Source organism: Herpailurus yagouaroundi, unplaced genomic scaffold (genome assembly GCF_014898765.1).
Source record: "Herpailurus yagouaroundi ecotype Mexico unplaced genomic scaffold, PumYag 77, whole genome shotgun sequence".
In the NCBI taxonomy this organism is placed as follows: domain Eukaryota; kingdom Metazoa; phylum Chordata; class Mammalia; order Carnivora; family Felidae; genus Herpailurus; species Herpailurus yagouaroundi.
Window position 1 is genome coordinate 72,364,652 of NW_024412388.1, and position 19,108 is coordinate 72,383,759.

The 19,108-nt window shown below is 35.2% G+C and overlaps 1 protein-coding gene across 2 annotated transcripts in view; it reads right to left on the reverse strand.

Moving 5' to 3' along the window:
* The window catches only part of SYDE2 (synapse defective Rho GTPase homolog 2), a 54,296-nt gene that overhangs the window by 28,139 nt on the left and 7,049 nt on the right, over positions 1-19,108 (reverse strand). For both annotated transcript variants that reach the window (XM_040470825.1, XM_040470826.1), the window contains exons 2-3: positions 11,416-12,096; positions 2,906-4,008 (exon numbers count right to left, since the gene is read on the reverse strand). In XM_040470825.1, coding sequence (XP_040326759.1) covers positions 2,906-4,008; positions 11,416-12,096 — 1,784 coding nt within the window. The remainder of the gene's footprint in view (positions 1-2,905; positions 4,009-11,415; positions 12,097-19,108) is intronic.

A 19,108-nucleotide genomic window follows, 5' to 3' on the forward strand; every position in this document is an offset into this window, starting at 1 on the left:
ATTTGAACCAGGAATCACTTTAAAATCATATAAACAATCTAGGAAAAGGAGTACACAAATGAAATTTCCAGGTGTACTTATGATACAAACCTCTCCAAGTCATTACATAACTGATAGAATACAAAAGGTGGGTCTTGATATAGGAAAATGTTACTAATGGACATAGAGAAATATTATCCAAAATAGTTGAGATGATAAGCTATTAAGTATTAATTGAAAGACACTAAGGAAACTACAACTATTTCTGAGAGAAGGTAATGCAAGGTGCTGCTACATTCAAAAGGATCGATGTAATATGGGAAACTAAGGAATGTACTTAGAAGGAAATTTCCTATTCTTATACAAATTTATAGTGCATTTGCATTGAGAATAGCATGTCCTATGTTGGTCACATCATCACAAGACATGGTAGAACCACAGATGATCCAGAAAATGAAACTAAAATTTTAACAGGATCAAAGAAAATGCTATTAGAAGAAACTAATTTGATTGAGTGGAGCCCTTCTGGTGTAGGCACACTTAAGTGTCACAAAATCCCATAATAAAGATGTATCCCCTTGAACTTGAGAAGGAGGTGAACCTAGAACAAGTTAAAGAAAGCAATACTTCAATAGTAAGTAATAAATTAATGGTAACATGTTGTCCACAAAGCTGAAAATACAAAGGTAATTTTTAAAGGTGAATAAAAGAAGATAGATCTAATACAGAGATTTCAAGGAAAAGACACTTTAGGATATACCCCTAATTTCAGAGGCTGACTTCTTAAATCAAACACTTCAAGTACATGCTTAATGCCCCTATCAGTGATAGAATCTGTACTGGATAAACCAGGAGTATGATTTCCATCGTAATTTTTCCCATTGAAAGCAGGGGATAGGTGGTAATAGCCTTCAAAGCATTTGGAAGATGCCACAAACTATTTTTGTATGACTGTTAAAACCTGATGCTCCTGATAACAAACACAAGAATAATTACTGCCTAAAAAGGTAACCAAAATTTAAGCAGTGTGCTAGTCTGTAAAATGTAGACACAATAAGCCTCTTTCTCTGGCAGGGCAGGGGAGAGACAGAAAAAGCAAAAGAAACAAAACAAACAAACAAACAAAAAAAGGTGTTTAAAAATTGCAGTTCCAAATGGACTACTATAAATTTTTTACTTCATAGGAAATAATTCTTTATTAAAATAACTATTTCTAAACTTTAAGTATAGAAATAAAAAGCATTGCTAAAAATATTTTGTGGGTATTTAAAATAAATTACAACAGTCTTAGTCATAAAGAAAAGAAATGCTCAAACGCTACTGGGGATATAACAAAGCAATCAGTAGCTAGTTGCAAGAGGCACTCCCTAGCCAAATTTGGGATAATTTAAGCTTCAAAGAATAATGACTATAATTGATTGTAACAAATTGAATAAAAACTCATGAAAAAATTATAAGTTTTATATACCCATTCTTTATAAACTATCTCAGAAAATAGATTGTAAAAGTACAGTGCTATTTGCGTTACTTATTTTAAAATTCAGTTGTAAAAGTTTGTTTAATAATTTGAAATTGGCCTAATCTCTGACCTTTCTACATACTGCCTGAAAAAAAAAATGGGAGAAAAACAGAGAACCTTAAGAAAAAGTAACTGGACCAAAAGTTGGATTGGAAACTAAAAGCCGTATGTATTCTCATATAGAAAATATAAACTCTATCTGAATAATAGAGAAGAGGTTTCAAAAGCTCAGATGTACCTCTTACCTTCAGGAAACTACTGCATCTACTTTTATAGATATAAGCAAATAAGGCCCACAGAGATTAAGTGACTTGCCCAACATCACACAGCTAATTAATAATGGAGGAGAAACCGGTACCCAAGTTTCCTGCATCTTAATACAAAACCCCACTAACTTACACTGTTTCTGTAGTTTCCACATCAGGTTCAAGGTGAGTTATTTTAAAACTCTTTTCTACATATAAAGAAATCATAATTCTGATTCGTTGATATTTACCTCTGATGTTTTTAATCAATGTCATAAATTCTGATAGTATTAAAGCAGAAATACTTCAGAACATCTAATTTTAGGCTTAATTTTTGAATGTAAACTATTACTTGCACCTCAGAATAACATCCTGAATGATATGCTGTTTCTCATTGTCACAGTCCACATGTATTAATGAAAAAAAGATAAGGTCTACAATTGGTTAACATTACATATCTTATTATATATAACACCAGGGTTTTTGTTTCTTTTAATGGCCTGCTTTTACATTTTTTTATTTTATTTTATTTTATTTTATTTTATTTTATTTTATTTTATTTTTTTATTTTATTTTATTTTATTGTTACCTTCTCACTTAAAAGGAAGAGAGAATGAGACATGTTATTAGTAGGACCTCTCTTCATCCTCCACAATATCCCAAAGTTCAGAGACAAATAAGCTTATGTATACTTCCTGAAGTGTGGGATGTGGGAGAGCAGGGAACAAGGACAGGGAGTTAGTTTTAGGAGTATAGCAGGGTTTTAAGATTCACTGTTGGAATTTTGTACCACAGGAATGTCAAACCATGCAGAAACATTCCTTAAATGAATTAGTCTTTGCCTATCATAGCTCTGGCTTTTCTTAGGAATGTCATTGTAAAGCAATCCTGATAGCGAGGTATAAAACCCACATAACTCTGCATCACAACATAAATTGTGGAACCATCTAGCATGCTCTCAATTGCTCACTGACAATGTAGGTGAAGATGTGAATTATACCCTAAACAATAATAGGATAAATTTTAAAAATAGGAATGAGAAAATGTCTAAATTAGATTTTTTTAACCTTACCTTGAATCCCTTCCCCCAAGACTTACTATAAATTTAATTAATTAAGGTAGATAAATACATCGGGAGGTAGTAGAGAAACTGAAATAATACCTGACAGCCTCTCTTTTCAATTTCCATAATACATTTTTGTATCAGAAGTGGCACCATCAGTCCTGTATTTTCTTTCTCTACAACTTTTCGAATATCAACACCAAATATTACTGGTTCTCGATTTATAGCCAGTCCAGGAAGAGAATTATCCCACTGTTCCAGAAGAGTCACTTTCACATAAATAAGACCTCTAGGCTCAAGTTTGACAGCCAACTGATGTGTCTTTGTCACTCTGAATAAGGTGGGGAGAACAACAGTTCCATGACAACACACTCGATTTTTTCTTGGAGTCGGTTCCCAACTGAATACTACTAATTTCAAATGCTGCGCATTTTCAATTTCTATGTTGAAAGTATGATCCATGTCTAAAAATGTTGTCCGACATGTGAGCAAAGCTGTTCTTGCTTTGTTTACTGAATCTACCTGAATTGCACAAAAGACATCTTTTGAATCTATCCGAGGTGGTTTTAAATCCTCAGCACCATAGAAATGCACACTCATGAGCCCAGATATGTACTGAGAACACTTAGGTTGATCAGAAAAACTATAATGTCTGAAAGCATCAATGTCTATTTCACTCTTGCTGCAACTACTTGGAATTATTTCTTTTCCCTTTCCAAATTTGTTGTCAGATCCATGTTTGTTAGATTTAGTTATAAGTTCAGGTGAATCTCCATCACTGAGGTAACCACCTTTGCAGGAATACTTGGAACTCACAGATGTTTTCTTCTGGTAGCTGTGCTGAGAAGATACACTGGTATCCAGATGGTACCGACTTATGACATTCCTCTTAGCAGCTGTGGTTGTGTTCCCAGAAGGTAGAATATTGGCATGATGAATTTCTCGACAGGTACATTTAGACAAGGAAGGAGTATTATCTGGATTGTTCACGTAATTGAAAGTTCCTTTAACGCTCAGTTTTCGGCTAAGTTCTGGCAACCTTTTCATTTTCATGGAAAGTTTCCTCACAGTTCGTGGAGATTTTATTTTATCTGGGAAAGACCAGTTAATTGAACTGCTTTTTTTCACAGGGCTAGGGCTTGGAGAAGATAATTCGGTAGCTCCCAATTCAGTCTTATTTGTAGCACCTAGGATCCCAGGACCTTTAAAAAAAAAAAAAAAGATATTATAAGGTGATATGTTTTGATTCCTACTTTATAAATCATCAACTAAACAGACTCTCCCATGGACAGAAATTTCTCCCTTGTTTTATCACACTGGGGAGATTTAGTAAGTTACAAGTTTAGGTAAATCTCCATTACCACCTTCAAACACAGTATCAAGGATTTCCAGGGGTGCCTGGATGGCTCAGTAGGTAGAGCAAGTGACTCTTGATCTTGAGATTGTGAGTTTTAGCCTCATGCTGAGTGTAGAGATTACATAAAAATAAAATCTTAAAGAAAGGGGGGTCGGGATTTCCAAATGGCTTAGGGTGGAAAGAAGCATCTTCGTCTCCATCTTCTTTTCTACTTTAAAGGTTTGGAGGAAGGGTAATATAGATTCCTTTTAAATCTTTCCCACTGCAATATAATTCAGGGAGTATGTTATTTTATAACCATGAACAGTGGATATCAGAGTAAACTAGGAAAGCTTCCTATTTTGATATGTTTATTTTGGCATATTATCTATTTGAGTGTTTATTTAGAAATCCTACTCCAATTTTAAAAAGAAAAAAGAAATCCTACTCTAATAAAAGAACATTTGTTTATACTTCTCTAAAAACTAAATTTTATCACATAGCAGTGTTTTTTTTTTTTTTAATTTTTTTGGTTTTTTTTTCAACGTTTATTTATTTTTGGGACAGAGAGAGACAGAGCATGAACGGGGGAGGGGCAGAGAGAGAGGGAGACACAGAATCGGAAACAGGCTCCAGGCTCTGAGCCATCAGCCCAGGGCCTGACGCAGGGCTCGAACTCACGGACTGCGAGATCGTGACCTGGCTGAAGTCGGAGGCCCAACAGACTGCGCCACCCAGGCACCCCAAGCAGTGTTTTTTTTTAAAAAAGTTAAAAACAAAACAAGCTTATTATTATTATTTATTTACCTTTTTTTTTAAGTAGGCTTAATGCCCAATGCAGAGCCCAACACGGGGCTTGAACTCACCACCCTGAGATTAAGACCTGAGCTGAGATCAAGTCAGATGTTTTATGACTGAGCCACCCAGGCACCCCAAAAACCAAATAAGTTTATAATTTTGACAACTACGAGCCCTTTCTTTCTTCGATGTTCCCTCAGAACATATCACGAAAGATTATACATAGAATGAAACACAGTTAATCAAGAATAATTGAATATTGATTAATCAGTCAGAGAAAAACAAATATCATAGGACTTTACTCATATGAGGACTTTAAGAGACAAAACAGATGAACGTAAGGGAAGGGAAACAAAAATAATATAAAAACAGGGAGGGGACAAAGCACAAGAGACTCATAAATATGGAGAACAAACAGGGTTACTGGAGGGGGTGTGGGAGGGGGGGATGGGCTAAATGGGTAAGGGGCACTAAGGAATTCACTCCTGAAATCATTGTTGTACTATATGCTAACTAATGTGGATGTAAATTAAAAAAAAACTTAAAAAAAAAAGAAAAAAAGAATAACTGAATATTGAATATCATAAAGCTAATTGAATAATTTTAAAAACTATAAAGACATTTTCTTTCTTTTATTATTTATATACAATAATTCCCTGGAACTTCAAAAGCTAAATTAGGGCCTTTCCTTGCAATTTCAATATATTAAATAACAGTACAGAGACATAAATAAGTTTTGTTATCTTCTCAGTTTTCATGAAGAGTAAAGCATTGAAATGTTTTTGATTTTTTTCTCCACACAAAAATAGCTTTTTCCCCCCCTGAATGTCAAAATTATCCAGGTTTACAATAAAAAGTTTTTAAAAGACACAAAGAAATCCATATAGCCTAAACTGAGCTATTAAGAGATGAGTCATTATAAATAGTGAGGTGAAAATAATATCCAAAGTAGTTTAACAGTAAATTGTTAATATTTATAGCACTAGCCAACATTTATTGAGCTAGACAAAGTATGAAAAATTAATTTAACACTTAGTATGCACAGATTCTGATTTAATTCTTGAAATAGCCCTAAGAGTTAAGATACCACAAGCATCCCATCCTCCAGACAAGGACCTCATGCACAGAGCTGATTTGTTTAAGATCACAAAGCAGCTAAGTGGCAGAAACAGGTACAATTCAAACCTAAGCATAGGCCTTCAGAGCCTATATTCTTAAATACTGTACTTTAGAGTACTTCCATCCTTCTAAACATTTTTCTGTCTATACATATACATTAAATTGATTTTTAATGGTGGCTTCTTAACCATTATTAAGAAGTTAAGGGGCACCTGGATGGCTCAGTAGGTTAAGCATCTAACTTCAGCTCAGGTCATGATCTCATGGTTCATGAGTTTGGGCGCATTTGGCTCTCTGCTGTCAGCCCAGAGCCCACTTCAGATCCTCTGTCTCCCTCTCTCTCTCCCCTCCCCCAACCCTTCCCTCTCCCTCTCTCAAAAATAAAATGTTTGTTTTTAAATAAAATATTCCATTTAACCTTAAACTTTCTTTTTTCTTTTTTTTTAAGTTTGTTTATTTACTTATTTATTTAGAGAGAGGAAGGGAGGGAAGGGGGGAAAGAGAGGGAAAGACAGAATCCCAGCCAGGCTCCAGGCTGTCAGCGCCAGCCGGGCGCAGGGCTCAAACTCACAAACTCACAAACTCATGACCTGAGCCAAAATCAAGAGTCAGACGCATAACCCACTTAACTGACTGAGGAGCCACCCAGGGGCCCCTCAACCTTAAACTTTCAATCCCTCAGTTAAAAAAAAAATGTATAGGGGCGCCTGGGTGGCGCAGTCGGTTAAGCGTCCGACTTCAACCAGGTCACGATCTCGCGGTCCGTGAGTTCGAGCCCCGCATCGGGCTCTGGGCTGATGGCTCAGAGCCTGGAGCCTGTTTCTGATTCTGTGTCTCCCTCTCTCTCTGCCCCTCCCCCGTTCATGCTCTGTCTCTCTCTGTCCCAAAAATAAATAAAACGTTGAAAAAAAAAATTTAAAAAAAAATGTATAAACTGACTAATCAATTTTATTTTAAAATGTGAAACTGTTCCTATTTAAGTGTTTAATAAAGCAAAATGAAAATAACTTCTAAATCTATTATATAAGTTTAAACTGTTTCTTTAAAGAAACAATTTAGGGGTGCCTGGCTAGCTCACTCAGGACAGCATGTGACTCTTGATCTTGGGGCTGGGCCTCGAGCTTACTTAAAAAAAAAAAAAAGATGAATGAAACAATCTATGATTTAAATTATTTAAAATTTAAATGAGTTTTTCACACTTCCTCTAACTATTCCTTATAAAGATCTCTAATGACCCTAATATCAGAGGTTACTCTATGAAATACTACATTTCACAATTAAAATAACAAAAGAGAGTATTAATTCATTTCAAAATCAATAGATTAAATGACCTTTCTTTTAAAGTGCTAATATAATCTCCCTCCTCCCCTCTTTATGTGTCCTAAAAACAAAGAAGTGGTTTCTTTATAGAGAAAGGACTATTTTAAGTATGCCTGTGGGGCTTTTCTGGTAAATAACAAATAAGAAATGGAATATTTGATAAACTAGACAAAGCATTCCCTTGTTACTGTAAATTGTAGTACAATTCTATTGGTTTACTGGCCTAAAACATTCTATAGTAATCAGAGTCCTGCTGTAGTCTACAATCTATTTTGTCAACGGCTTAAAAAGCTATCCAGTATATTAAATTGCTCTAGGTTCTATAAAAGTATTACGGAGTTAATTTAACATTTTGACTTTTTTTACACATCATGCATTAAATATTCTTACTGAAGTCTTTAACTATTAAAATGAAATCCTGTGTATGTTAGCAATTTCTACTTCAGACAAGACTAAACTTACTAAAATAAAAATGCTTTGTTTTTATAAAACCCAAGAGCTGAAATACTACCAAATTCAATAATTGCTTAAAATTAAACCAAAATTATACTAATCAAATCACAGACTAGCTATACAGGGAAAGTACAAAATGAAAGTCTTTGTAAATCCATAAACTAGGCGAGAATCAAGTGAAACTGGCACATTCCTTCAGCACCTAGAACAGTAACTGGCACACAGCAGAAATTGAGCGTTTATAGAGTAAATCAATTAATCAACCAACCAATTGTCAGTTGCCTGTAAAGTGGTAAACCTTTTAGGAAATATAATATAGTAATTACTATAATAGTTACCAGCCATAAAAACCCAGTAATGATACTAGTAATTAATCCAAATAAAGTGAAATAGATCATGATGACGATCACTCCTCTAGTAGTGGAAATAATCTATTAACACCCAACATAACCAGTCAAATAGATTAGGACACATCAACCCTATTAAATACTATAAAATTGGTAAACAATAATGTTAATCTACATGTAACAATACAAGATGAAAACATCAAGTGGAAATATCAAAAACCAAAAACAGGGGCACCTGGGGAGCTCAGTCAGTTAAGCATTCAACTCTTGACTTCGGCTCAAGTCATGACCTCAGGTCGTGTGATTGAGCCCCAAGTCAGGCATCAAACTGGGCAGGGAGTCTGCTTGAGATTCTCTCTCTCCCTCTCCCTCTGCCCCTCCCCTGTACATGGGGGTGTGGGGGAAGGGGCATGCTCTCCCTTTCTTGAACAAAACAAAACAAAAACACCAAAAACAGACCGCTATGATCGCAACTAGATAAAACATAAATATACATATGGGACTTAATAAACAAAATAACAAGTCATAATTGTGTTAGAATGTTTAAAAAATTGTCAGCGATACTAAATATACTCAAGCTTTTTTATTTCTTGATCAGAAAATTATTTTGAAATTCAACCATTATCTTTGCCTATTTCTCAACAGTTCTCATTTTTGATGTTTATTTATTTTGAGAGAGAGAGAGCATGCACACAAGAGCGAGAGGGGGAGGGGCAGAGAGAGAGAGAGAGAGAGAGAGAGAGAGAATCCCAAACAGGCTCCACCCTCAGCGTGGGGCTCAATCTCACAACCCTGAGATCATTACCTGAGCCAAAATCAATAGTCAAATGCTTAACTGACTGAGCCACCCAGGCACCCCTCAACAGCTCTGTTAATATTGCTAAAGAAAACAGATCACTTTAGGTAACCTTTCTGATCAAACTAAAACAAAATGATGACATACAAATAAACTAAATATTTCCTTTAGTCAACTTAGGACTGTGCTTATTATATTTTAATAAGATGCTAAAAAGAAGAATAACACAGAGAGAGGAAACATAAATAACAGCTCTAACCTACTTTCAAGTTTTTGTTTTTGTTTTTATAATATCTGTTAGTCTTTCTAGGTTCACAATTTGCCACAAACATAAAATAATAAAGTTTGAAGACAGCAACTTAAATCAAAATATGTGTAACTTTACAGACACTGGCTTTCTGACTTTGCTGTTATTCTTATGCCCTCTTGCCTTTCCTGCACCATACAAACCCATCACTCTCTGCCATACTCCTGCAAGCTTCCCTACCACCCCAATCACAACCTGTATTCCAAACTATTATTTCATAAAGCATTTATTCCTCTTTCCATCTAGCTTACAAAAAAAAAACCTACAAATTCTTCTGAAAAATCAGTCTACAATTAGAAATGCACACACACAATTTTTTTTTTAATTTTAAAAATGTAAAAAAGCAGGCTCTGCGCTGTCAGTGTAAGCCGGACGAGGGGCTCGATCTTACAAACCGTGAGACCATGACCTGAGGCAAAATCAAGAGTCCAATGCTTAACCGACTGATCCACCCAGGTGCCCCACTCACAAAATTTTTCATTACCTTCAATCCTAACATGGCAGTGGGGGGGGGGGGGGATACTTAACTTTTCTAGTATAACTTTTCAGTGTTTCTTTCAAACTGACATAATATAGTATACACTGTTATTTAACTCACTTTTTCTCTTATCATATAACATTTATTCCACCTCCACATATCCCTGAGAAAAGGATTCAAATCCAAGTAATGTATTTGTAAAGCACATAATTATCAGCAAGAAGTGAGAAAATTCAGGGGCAAATCCAAGAACAATCAAGCCTGTTACTACTACAGGCAACTCATGTTTAATATCAGGAGAAAACTCTGGGAAATGATGTAGAATTATGACACCCAGGGCATGAGAGAGCTGAGGTGGTTCTACACCAATTCTGGTTGGTGGGCACTCCAACAGTCACTCACTGAGGGGCACTCCTAGGCTTCCTGCAGAGAAGTTCTCTAACACTCCTGCCAGAATCCTCAAGCAGAGATGCAGATACTGATGTTTGGATGGAGGCTTTTCCCATCTAAATAAATAATAAATCCCAAGGGATAAGGACAAGATACTGACAGCATCTGTTATACGCCACATCTTTGAATATTCTGTATCATTTGAAATTTTATAAATTAAAACAACTTGATATAAAACAGAACTGCTTTCTAGCCAACATTTGATATTTGCAACTAAATACGCTCTCTGCTATTTCCTAGTGTGTCTGGGACCAAATTTTAAAAGAAGCACATCAAAAACTCAAGGCAATCAAGGAAGAAAGAAACCATTAGGTTGAACTGTTTCATATAGTGTTCTGCAGATCAAAAACTGTCAATTTCATATGGTGCAACCTAATATGCATCAAACTTCAATTATTTCTTTTCTAGGTTCCATAACTATTGCAACACCCACCTACTTGCGAGGTCTTTACTTTTACCTCTCATTTATTTTTTCTCTTCTTCCTTTCCTTTGTTCATGAGGAAATGTAGGCATGAAACTGTAAAGTAATAACTACTGATACATGGACTATACAACTTTTCAGCTATAGCCAGGCTAGGTATAAATGAATGAATGAGTGAATGAATGAATGAAGCAAAATTAGATTTACATAAAGAATATATCTTGGGGCGCCTGGGTGGCTCAGTCAGTTAAGCATCCAACTTTGGCTCAGGTCATGATCTAACGGTTTGTGAGTTCAAGCCCCGCATCGGGGTCTGTGCTGATAGCTCAGAGCCTGGAGCCTGCTTCAGATTCTGTGTCTCCCTCTCTCTCTGCCCCTCCCCCACTTGCAGTCTGCCTCTCTCTCTCTCTCAAAAATAAACAAACATTAAAAAAATTAAAAAAAAATTAAAAACAAAAAGGAAATGTATCTTTCTCTTCTGCACCTCATGATCCCACTCTTTCAACTAAGAGAAACTAATTAAGGACAGACGCACTAACAGTTGGTGTAGGACTACCCCAGCATCTTCACCCCTTACAAAATCAAGTCTGTGACAGGAATAACTAAACCACCATCTATATACAAATATTTGTAAACGTTTTTGAAGTTTTCTTTATTTTTATGAAAACACACTCACTTTGTAAGGAAAAGTACATAGCTACAATAGACATCTCTACTTAGTTTTAGCTACTGTCCAAGAATTGAATGGAAGAAGAAGAAAGGCAAACATGTGACCATCTTTACCTGCAAAAGGAGATTTCAACATGAGACTCTCCTCTACCATTATTCTTTCTTGTGTCTTGTGTCCAAGCCCTTGCTTGTACTGCCGCACGAGCTCTGTGGAGTGGATGGACTCAACAGGATTCACTTCATTTGACTGTGATGTATGAACCTTGCCTCTGTGTTCTGAAGAGTACAGCAAGCCTTCAGTGTACTGTTCTGCTTTCATTAGGTCTGGACCAGACAATACTCTCAAACTAACAGCAGGAAACTTCAGAACAGCAGGGTCTGCCTCACCAAAACTCAAGGCATTTGATATACCAAAGTCATCATCCTCAGGAATGGGGTTGTACCATATTTCTCCTTCATCATCTGCATCATTTTCCTCATTAAAATCTAAACAATTTTTTGATAATGAAGAATTTGTAGCATTACACACCACATATGTACAATATTCTTCAGATGATTTGAGGAAAGGTCGTGATAACTGATGTTTAGGTGAGATGGATAAATGACTTCTGTCTTGGCATTTCTTATTTTCTTCTTCCAGGTTAAAAGATCTCAGAGTACTCTGATATAGCCAATTGCGTTTCTTTGACACAGTGATGCTGTTAAGTGGCTTATGACCTCTGATTCCAATATTATCCTTCAGATCTTCAAGTTCTCTTCTCTTCACTGAAGACCCATAGACATTTTCAAATAAATCTGTTTCAAAGAAAAAGAAGAAAGTAAAACGTAATGCCTAGGATACCAGGAAAAACCAGTCACTTGAGATCAGTTATTAAAATACTATTTTTAACAATGGAATATTACTCAGCTATCCAAAAAGAATGAAATTTTGCCATTTACAATGAAATAGATGGAACTAGAATGCATTATGCTAAGCAAAGTAATTCAATCAGAGAAAGACAAATACCATGACTTCACTCATATATGGAATTTAAGAAACAAAACAGATGAACATGTGGGAAGGGGGAAAAAAAAGAGGAGAGAGGGAAACAAACCACAAGAGACTCTTAATGACCGGAGAACAAACTATGGGTTGATAGTAGGAGGTGGGTGGGAGATGGGCCATACCGGCACTTGTGATGGGCACTGGGTATTGTATGTAAGCGACGAATCACTAAATTCTATTCCTTAAGCCAATATTGCACTATATGTTAACTAAAATTTAAATTAAAAAAAAAAGAAAAAACTAATATTTTTAAAGGAAAAAAAGAAGGAAAAGTAGTATTACACATTTGGAGACTAAAATGAAACAAGAAACATTTTGGCTTTTTCACTAAAAATAATTTTTATTATTTAGACTACTAGTAAAAGTAACATAAGAATTCTAAGAAAATGAATAAACAAACTCTAAGATTGTCTTTATAAACATATTTGGGCTAACAAAGACGTACCCCACGCAAAACACACTTAAGCTTATACAGAATGCTTTGTACACAGTATGACTTTAATACATATTTTGAATAATTTTATTTTTCTTTTTAAAAATTTTTTTATTTTATTTGAGAGAGAGAAAATACAAGTGGGAGAGAGAGAGAGACAGAGAACCTTAAGCAGGTTCCGTGCTCAGTGCAGAGCCTGGTACAGGCTAGATCCCATGATTCTGAGATCATGACCTGAGCCAAAATCAAAAGTCATGCTCAAATGATTGAGCCCCAAGTCTGGCTCTGTGCTTAATGTGGAGCCTGCTTAAGATTCTCTCTTTGTCTGTTTCTTTCCCTCTGCCCCTCCCGCACTCATGTGTTCTCACCCTCTCAAAAAAAAAAAAAAAAATGAATCAAGGAATTCATAGTGCAATGAGGGTCATCAAATGCTTGATATGTGTTTGTGTTAATGTAATGTGATAAGATTTTTTTGAGAAAAATGTACACATAACATCAATTCCACACAGAGAGGTAAATGTTTTGCACATCCAAAGAACTGCATAAAGCAGGCTTCAATTACAGTCAATAAGCTAAATATATACCATAACACTAATTCACTAGGCATAGAAAGTTGAAACAGAACCACATTTCTAAAAATTTAAGATCATACTAAAGGTTTCTAAATTATGGAATTATAGTCCTGCTACTTCACGTGTATATATGGTTGATTCATCTTGTATTCTAGCAAATAAAATATGAAAGCCTAATAACAGAGTGATAAAAACACATTAAACTATGAGGAGCTTAGAAACAACCACAACGTTAGGTTCATGCATAATCAAGGCTTTCAGTAACCTTCCTCTACTGAAAAAAAAAATCCCTTAAAAAATGTAAACTTGTCTTTTTTCATCCTAAATATTACCTAACCAAGTAGATTAATTTTTTAAAAAGCTAATAATAATGTTTAAAAATATCTCAAACACAAACTGGGTTTCAAGTTCATCTAGTTCAGAGGCAGGAATGAACTAGGAATCAAAAGGGAAGAAAGTTCCCGTGAATGTCTACTATGCCAGGCATTTACTTACTCAATAAATATTTATTGAGTACCTATTATGTGCCAGGAATGAGAGATAAAGAAGTAAGAAAGCCCTTAACCTCCACAACAATGTTAAGAAAATGACTATTTCCATAAGGCAGAACAAGTGAGGAATATGGTCAAGGTGCTAGCTGTAGTATTCAAATTTAAGTCAATCTAATACTAAAATCCATGCTCTTAACCTGTCTCCCCTATACCATGCTACTACCCACCAAAGGTAGGAAAGCAGGTAACCCTTTCTGAATGTGGTGATAGTATCAATCCAGTTAACTGCTCATAAGGATTGAGTAATGGTGGAAATATCTTGAGAACTATATAACTCAGAAAAGTAATTTGCCCAAGATCAACTGGTTCATAAATGGAAGAAGCAGTACTCAAAATAAACTCTTATGACTCCAAAGTTTGTAGCAATACACCTGGGCTACTAGAAAAGAGATACACACCTCTACCCTCCAGGATTTAACATGCAAACATGTAACGAATATTCAATAAATAACTTGAATTAATTTAGTTCAATTTAATTAATGAAAAACACGAGGATTCAAGTCTTTCTTTGGTTCTGTCTCCTTTAAAATTAAAGAACTGATTTAAGAACTGAAAATCAACACATACTCAGGAATCACTGGGGCTTCCAGGTTGTTAGTGGTAACATCTTTTTTGCCAAGTGTACTAAAGTCCAAATCTATTTCACATTTAAGCCCAAGTCCCCTATTATTTAATAGCATTTCAGATGATCAAGGGACATTATTGGTAGTTTTTACACAATTATAAATTTGAAGCCAAAAGTATAAAATTATACAACTCATGATAGCTAGGAGTCACATATTATTTTATCATTTTCTCAGATGTCTCTCAGCAGATCCAAAATTTTATATAGTTAAATTATCTTGAGTCCTATTGAGTTTTTGACATACATTTAAAGAAATAAACATGCTTTTACTTGTACTACACTCCAAGGAACTGTAATGACAAAAACAAAGCTACTAGCAACCCGTATTTAAGCAAATTGATATATCTATTGATATAAGTATTTAATAAATGTGTAATATTAAAAGGAATAATTATACCATGAGATACAATGCAACTATTTTTCATGAAACTACAGACCACAAAAACTTGAAACCAAATAATCTGACTGCTATTGCTGAATAATTCAATATACTACATGATACTGAAGTTAAAATTTAGAGATAAATAGGTACATCATTATGATTTCTGATAAAGGCCAAATTCATTCATTTATTAAAACTGAATATAAGCAACACATGCAGGACCCTAATTTTAAACATTTCATTTTTATCTCAGGTAACTAAACAGATGCATATGAATGTAAATTACACAGAAAGCTATCTGCAATCTTCCATTTACTCCCTTTTATGCTAAAATTAATGTTAAACCCTACTGGCATAAATTTAAATTATCTTTAGCTCCTGTTAGCTTTACCTACAGCTATGTTCACTCACTCACACACACACACTCACAATGAAAAGAAAATATAAGTAAAAAAAGATATCAAAATAAGTACGCAAAGTTGAAAGTCAAAAATGTCTTTATTCTCTTATAATTATACATGTTGTGGTGTAATTAATGAAATGAGTAATTAAAATAACTTTACTTTGAAAATCCGTAAGAGAATGCAGAAGTGGCAATTAAGTTTTTCACTCAGAAAAATATCCTACATAGTAGTGAACTACTCAAGCCAATTTTTTGTCCTCAACTATTATTTCATAATAAATCAAATGACTTACTATTACTAAACATTTAACTAGTGCCCCACCTCAAAATCATCAGCAAACTGAGAAATTATGGATTTCAACCTTCACTGAAATTGTACAGTATATACAGACATCTTTTCATCATTTAAAAAAGCCCTACTGCAGAAACAAACTTTGTTGCTTTTGCTTACATCTCCTTAAAAAATCCTAAATAAAAGAATTCTTACAACATTGTATTAGAATTTAAATAAATACAAGCAATCCTGCTTAGAGTCAAACCTGGCAGCCCAGATGAAATGACTAGAATAAATACAAGCCTTAGGTTTGTACATGAGTTTTTATATACATGTGCCTTTCTCTTTTCCAGATACATCTAAGTGGGGAGATGGGTACAATGAAAAGGAAGTAAGTTATTTTTCTGTTTTACGTCTCCTCCCTTGTGACTAGCAACAAAACCCTTAAGAAAAAAAAGCTGTGTGCTAGCTAGCTTTAGGGACAGTAGAGAAGAAAACTCAGACTGTTTGCAGTTCCACAAAGTAAGAGGGAACAGCAAGACAAAGATGCACAAAAGAAGGGCAGGATAAGTAAGTGTCCCTAAACAGGTGTGTGTTAGCTCTATGCCAGTGTTCTTCAAGGCAGTACTCCTTACCTTCTGATCACTTCACTCTCTATCCAGAATCCTAATGATCTGGGCAAGGTAGTATTCTCACAAAGCCTGATTACCTTTCTCTTGGTAACAGCTAACTAAGCACCAAACACTGTACAAAACAGATTATCTTTTTTCATCCTCACAGCAACCCGAGGGCTAAGTGACCTGTTCCAGGTCACAAGCCTAGTCAGTGATGGGGTCTGATCAGACAACTAGAGGCTCTATTCTGTTAACCAGCATACTACATAGACTCCTCTCTAGTAGATTCCACAATCTCATGTTTATTGGTGCAAGATAAGACCAATATGAAGGGAACTGCTTAAACTTGTCACATGTAAGCAGTAAGTATAAATATACATAATAAAACTGAAGCTGAAAGACCTCAACTGCTTTGTTCTAATAGAATTTAGTTTAAGTATCAAGTATCAGAATAAAGTAGAATGCTTCTTCAAAACTTTAATAAATGTATCAAGATAGGTGATTGGGGCACTGGGAACTCTAGAACCTTGCTACTCAAAGTACATACCAAACAGCCTCATCTACACTGGAAGTTTGTTAAAATGCAGAATCTTAGGTCCCACCCCCCACACCTATAAATCCACATTTTAACAAGATTTTCAGAGTTTGAAAAGCACTGCTCCATAACCACACTTTGAGTGGCAAAGGTCTAAAAAATAACCTTAGTGATTCTCAAAAAATAAATTCCATTTACAAATGTAGGACTTTCAAATCAACACGCTATTTTTTGCTGAATTTGTAACTCTCAGAGTTTTCCTGCCACCAGCAACTTCAATGTTCTGTGGCATTCTTCCAAAAAAAAAAAAAAAAAAAAAAAAGACAACTGAGCTTGCTTCCAGGGCCATAATGGCAGAATTTCTCAGAGAGGGATTTAAAGTTAGAAGACAGCCAAACATTATATGCCTATTGATACTAATCATGAATAGGGCTAATGCATAAAAGAATTTGTTGAAAAAATTCATAAAGATCATGTAGATCATAAAGAAATTAGAGCTACAAATACTGCAGGAAATAGAATAGATGAGAATCTGCATTATAAATCTCAACCTAACAAAGTATAATGCATGAAATCACACCAATTAATACTATTTTAAAAGAATTACCTAAAATTTTCAGACAAAATATTAAGTTACATGCCCTAATTTTTTTCTTTCACAGATCGTGTAGCAGCAAAAGTAGAGTCAAGGTAGGCTAATTATTTTTTAAGGCAATAAAAGGCTGAAATAGCTTAACCTAGTGCCTTTGAATTTATTCCTGAGTACTATATGCTAATTAAATATATTTATAAAGACTTATAATGAAGTATAGTTGGCAAATAGATTAAAATTCCTTTGTAATCTACGGCTTGCAGAAACTTGACAATATCATGTGTAATGACTTTAGATTTCTTAAATAATCATCTCAATTAAGTACAAATTGGCCAATCTGTGAACATCACACCCAAAACACCAAATCATTGGCATTATTATACTATCTAAAGTTTTAAAGGTTCTCAGTAGGAGACAGAAATCAAAACAAAACATCATTTTGGCTTCCAAAATGAATTTAAAATCATTCCAAATCATTTAAAAATGATTGTTATGTGGTCTCAAAAATTTTCAAAATACCTAAGTATTAGATAGATTAGGTATCTCCATCCCATTAGTTATTCTGTTATAAATTCTTTAACTTCATCTTGAAAGAAAACATTCTCATAAATAATACTGAATAGAAAAGTGTGATATAAACCTTTTGGTGTATTTAACACCTTTATACAATCTAGAATGAATTACTTCATCTGGAATGCCCAATTAATTTTTTAGAAAACATGATTTAAGGGCTCTTGGTGGCTCAGTTGGTTAAGCACCTGACTTCGTATCAGGTCATGATCTTGCAGTTTGTGAGTTCGAGCCCCGAGTCAGGTTCTGTGCTTACAGTTCAGAGCCTGGGGCCTGCTTTGGATTCTGTGTCTCCCTCTCTCTCTGCCCCTCTCCTGCTTGTGCTGTCTCAAAACTAAATAAACGTTAAATTTTAAAAAAAAAAGAAAAAGGAAAACAGGATTTTTTTTCTTTAAAATTTTTTTTTTAATGTTAATTTTTATTTTTGAGAGAGAGAGAGACAGAGCATGAACAGGGGAGGGGCAGAGAGAGAGGAAGACACAGAATCGGAAGCAGGCTCCAGGCTCCGAGCCATCAGCCCAGAGCCCCACGTGGGACTCGACCTCACGGACCTCGAGATCGTGACCTGAGCTGAAGTCGGATGCTTAACCGACTGAGCCACCCAGGCACCCCGAAAACAGAATTTAAAAGTAAACGCTAGAGGGGTGTTTGGGTGGTTCAGTCAGTAAGTGTCTGACTTTCACTCAGGTCATGATCTCATGGTTCATGAGTTTGAGCTCCGAGTCTGTGCTGACAGCTCAGAGCCTGGAGCCTGCTTCAGATTCTGTGTCTCCCTCTCTCTCTCTGCCCTTTCCCGGTTCACACTCTCTCTCTCTCTCTCTCTCTCTCTCTCTCTCTCTCCCCCTCTCTCTCAAAAATAAACACTAAAAAAGATTTTACTAAAAAAAAAGGTAGAATCCAGGTAACATCAATCTTAACTAAAGTAAACATTTAAAGGTGAAGGTTTAAAATAGATATACTGATTTTTTTTAAGTTTTTTTTTTTATTTTTGAAAGACCGAGAGAGCAAGCGCGAGTGGGGGAGGGGCAGCGAGGGAGAAAGGGGTAGAGAGAGAAAGCGCATGCGTGCGAGAGAGAGAGAGAGAGAGAGAGAGAGAGAGAGAATGGATGAATGAATGAATCCCAAGCAGGTTCTGTGCTATCAGTACAGAGCCCAAGGTGGGGCTTGATCCATGAACAGTGAGATCATGACCAAAGCCAAAATCAAGAGTC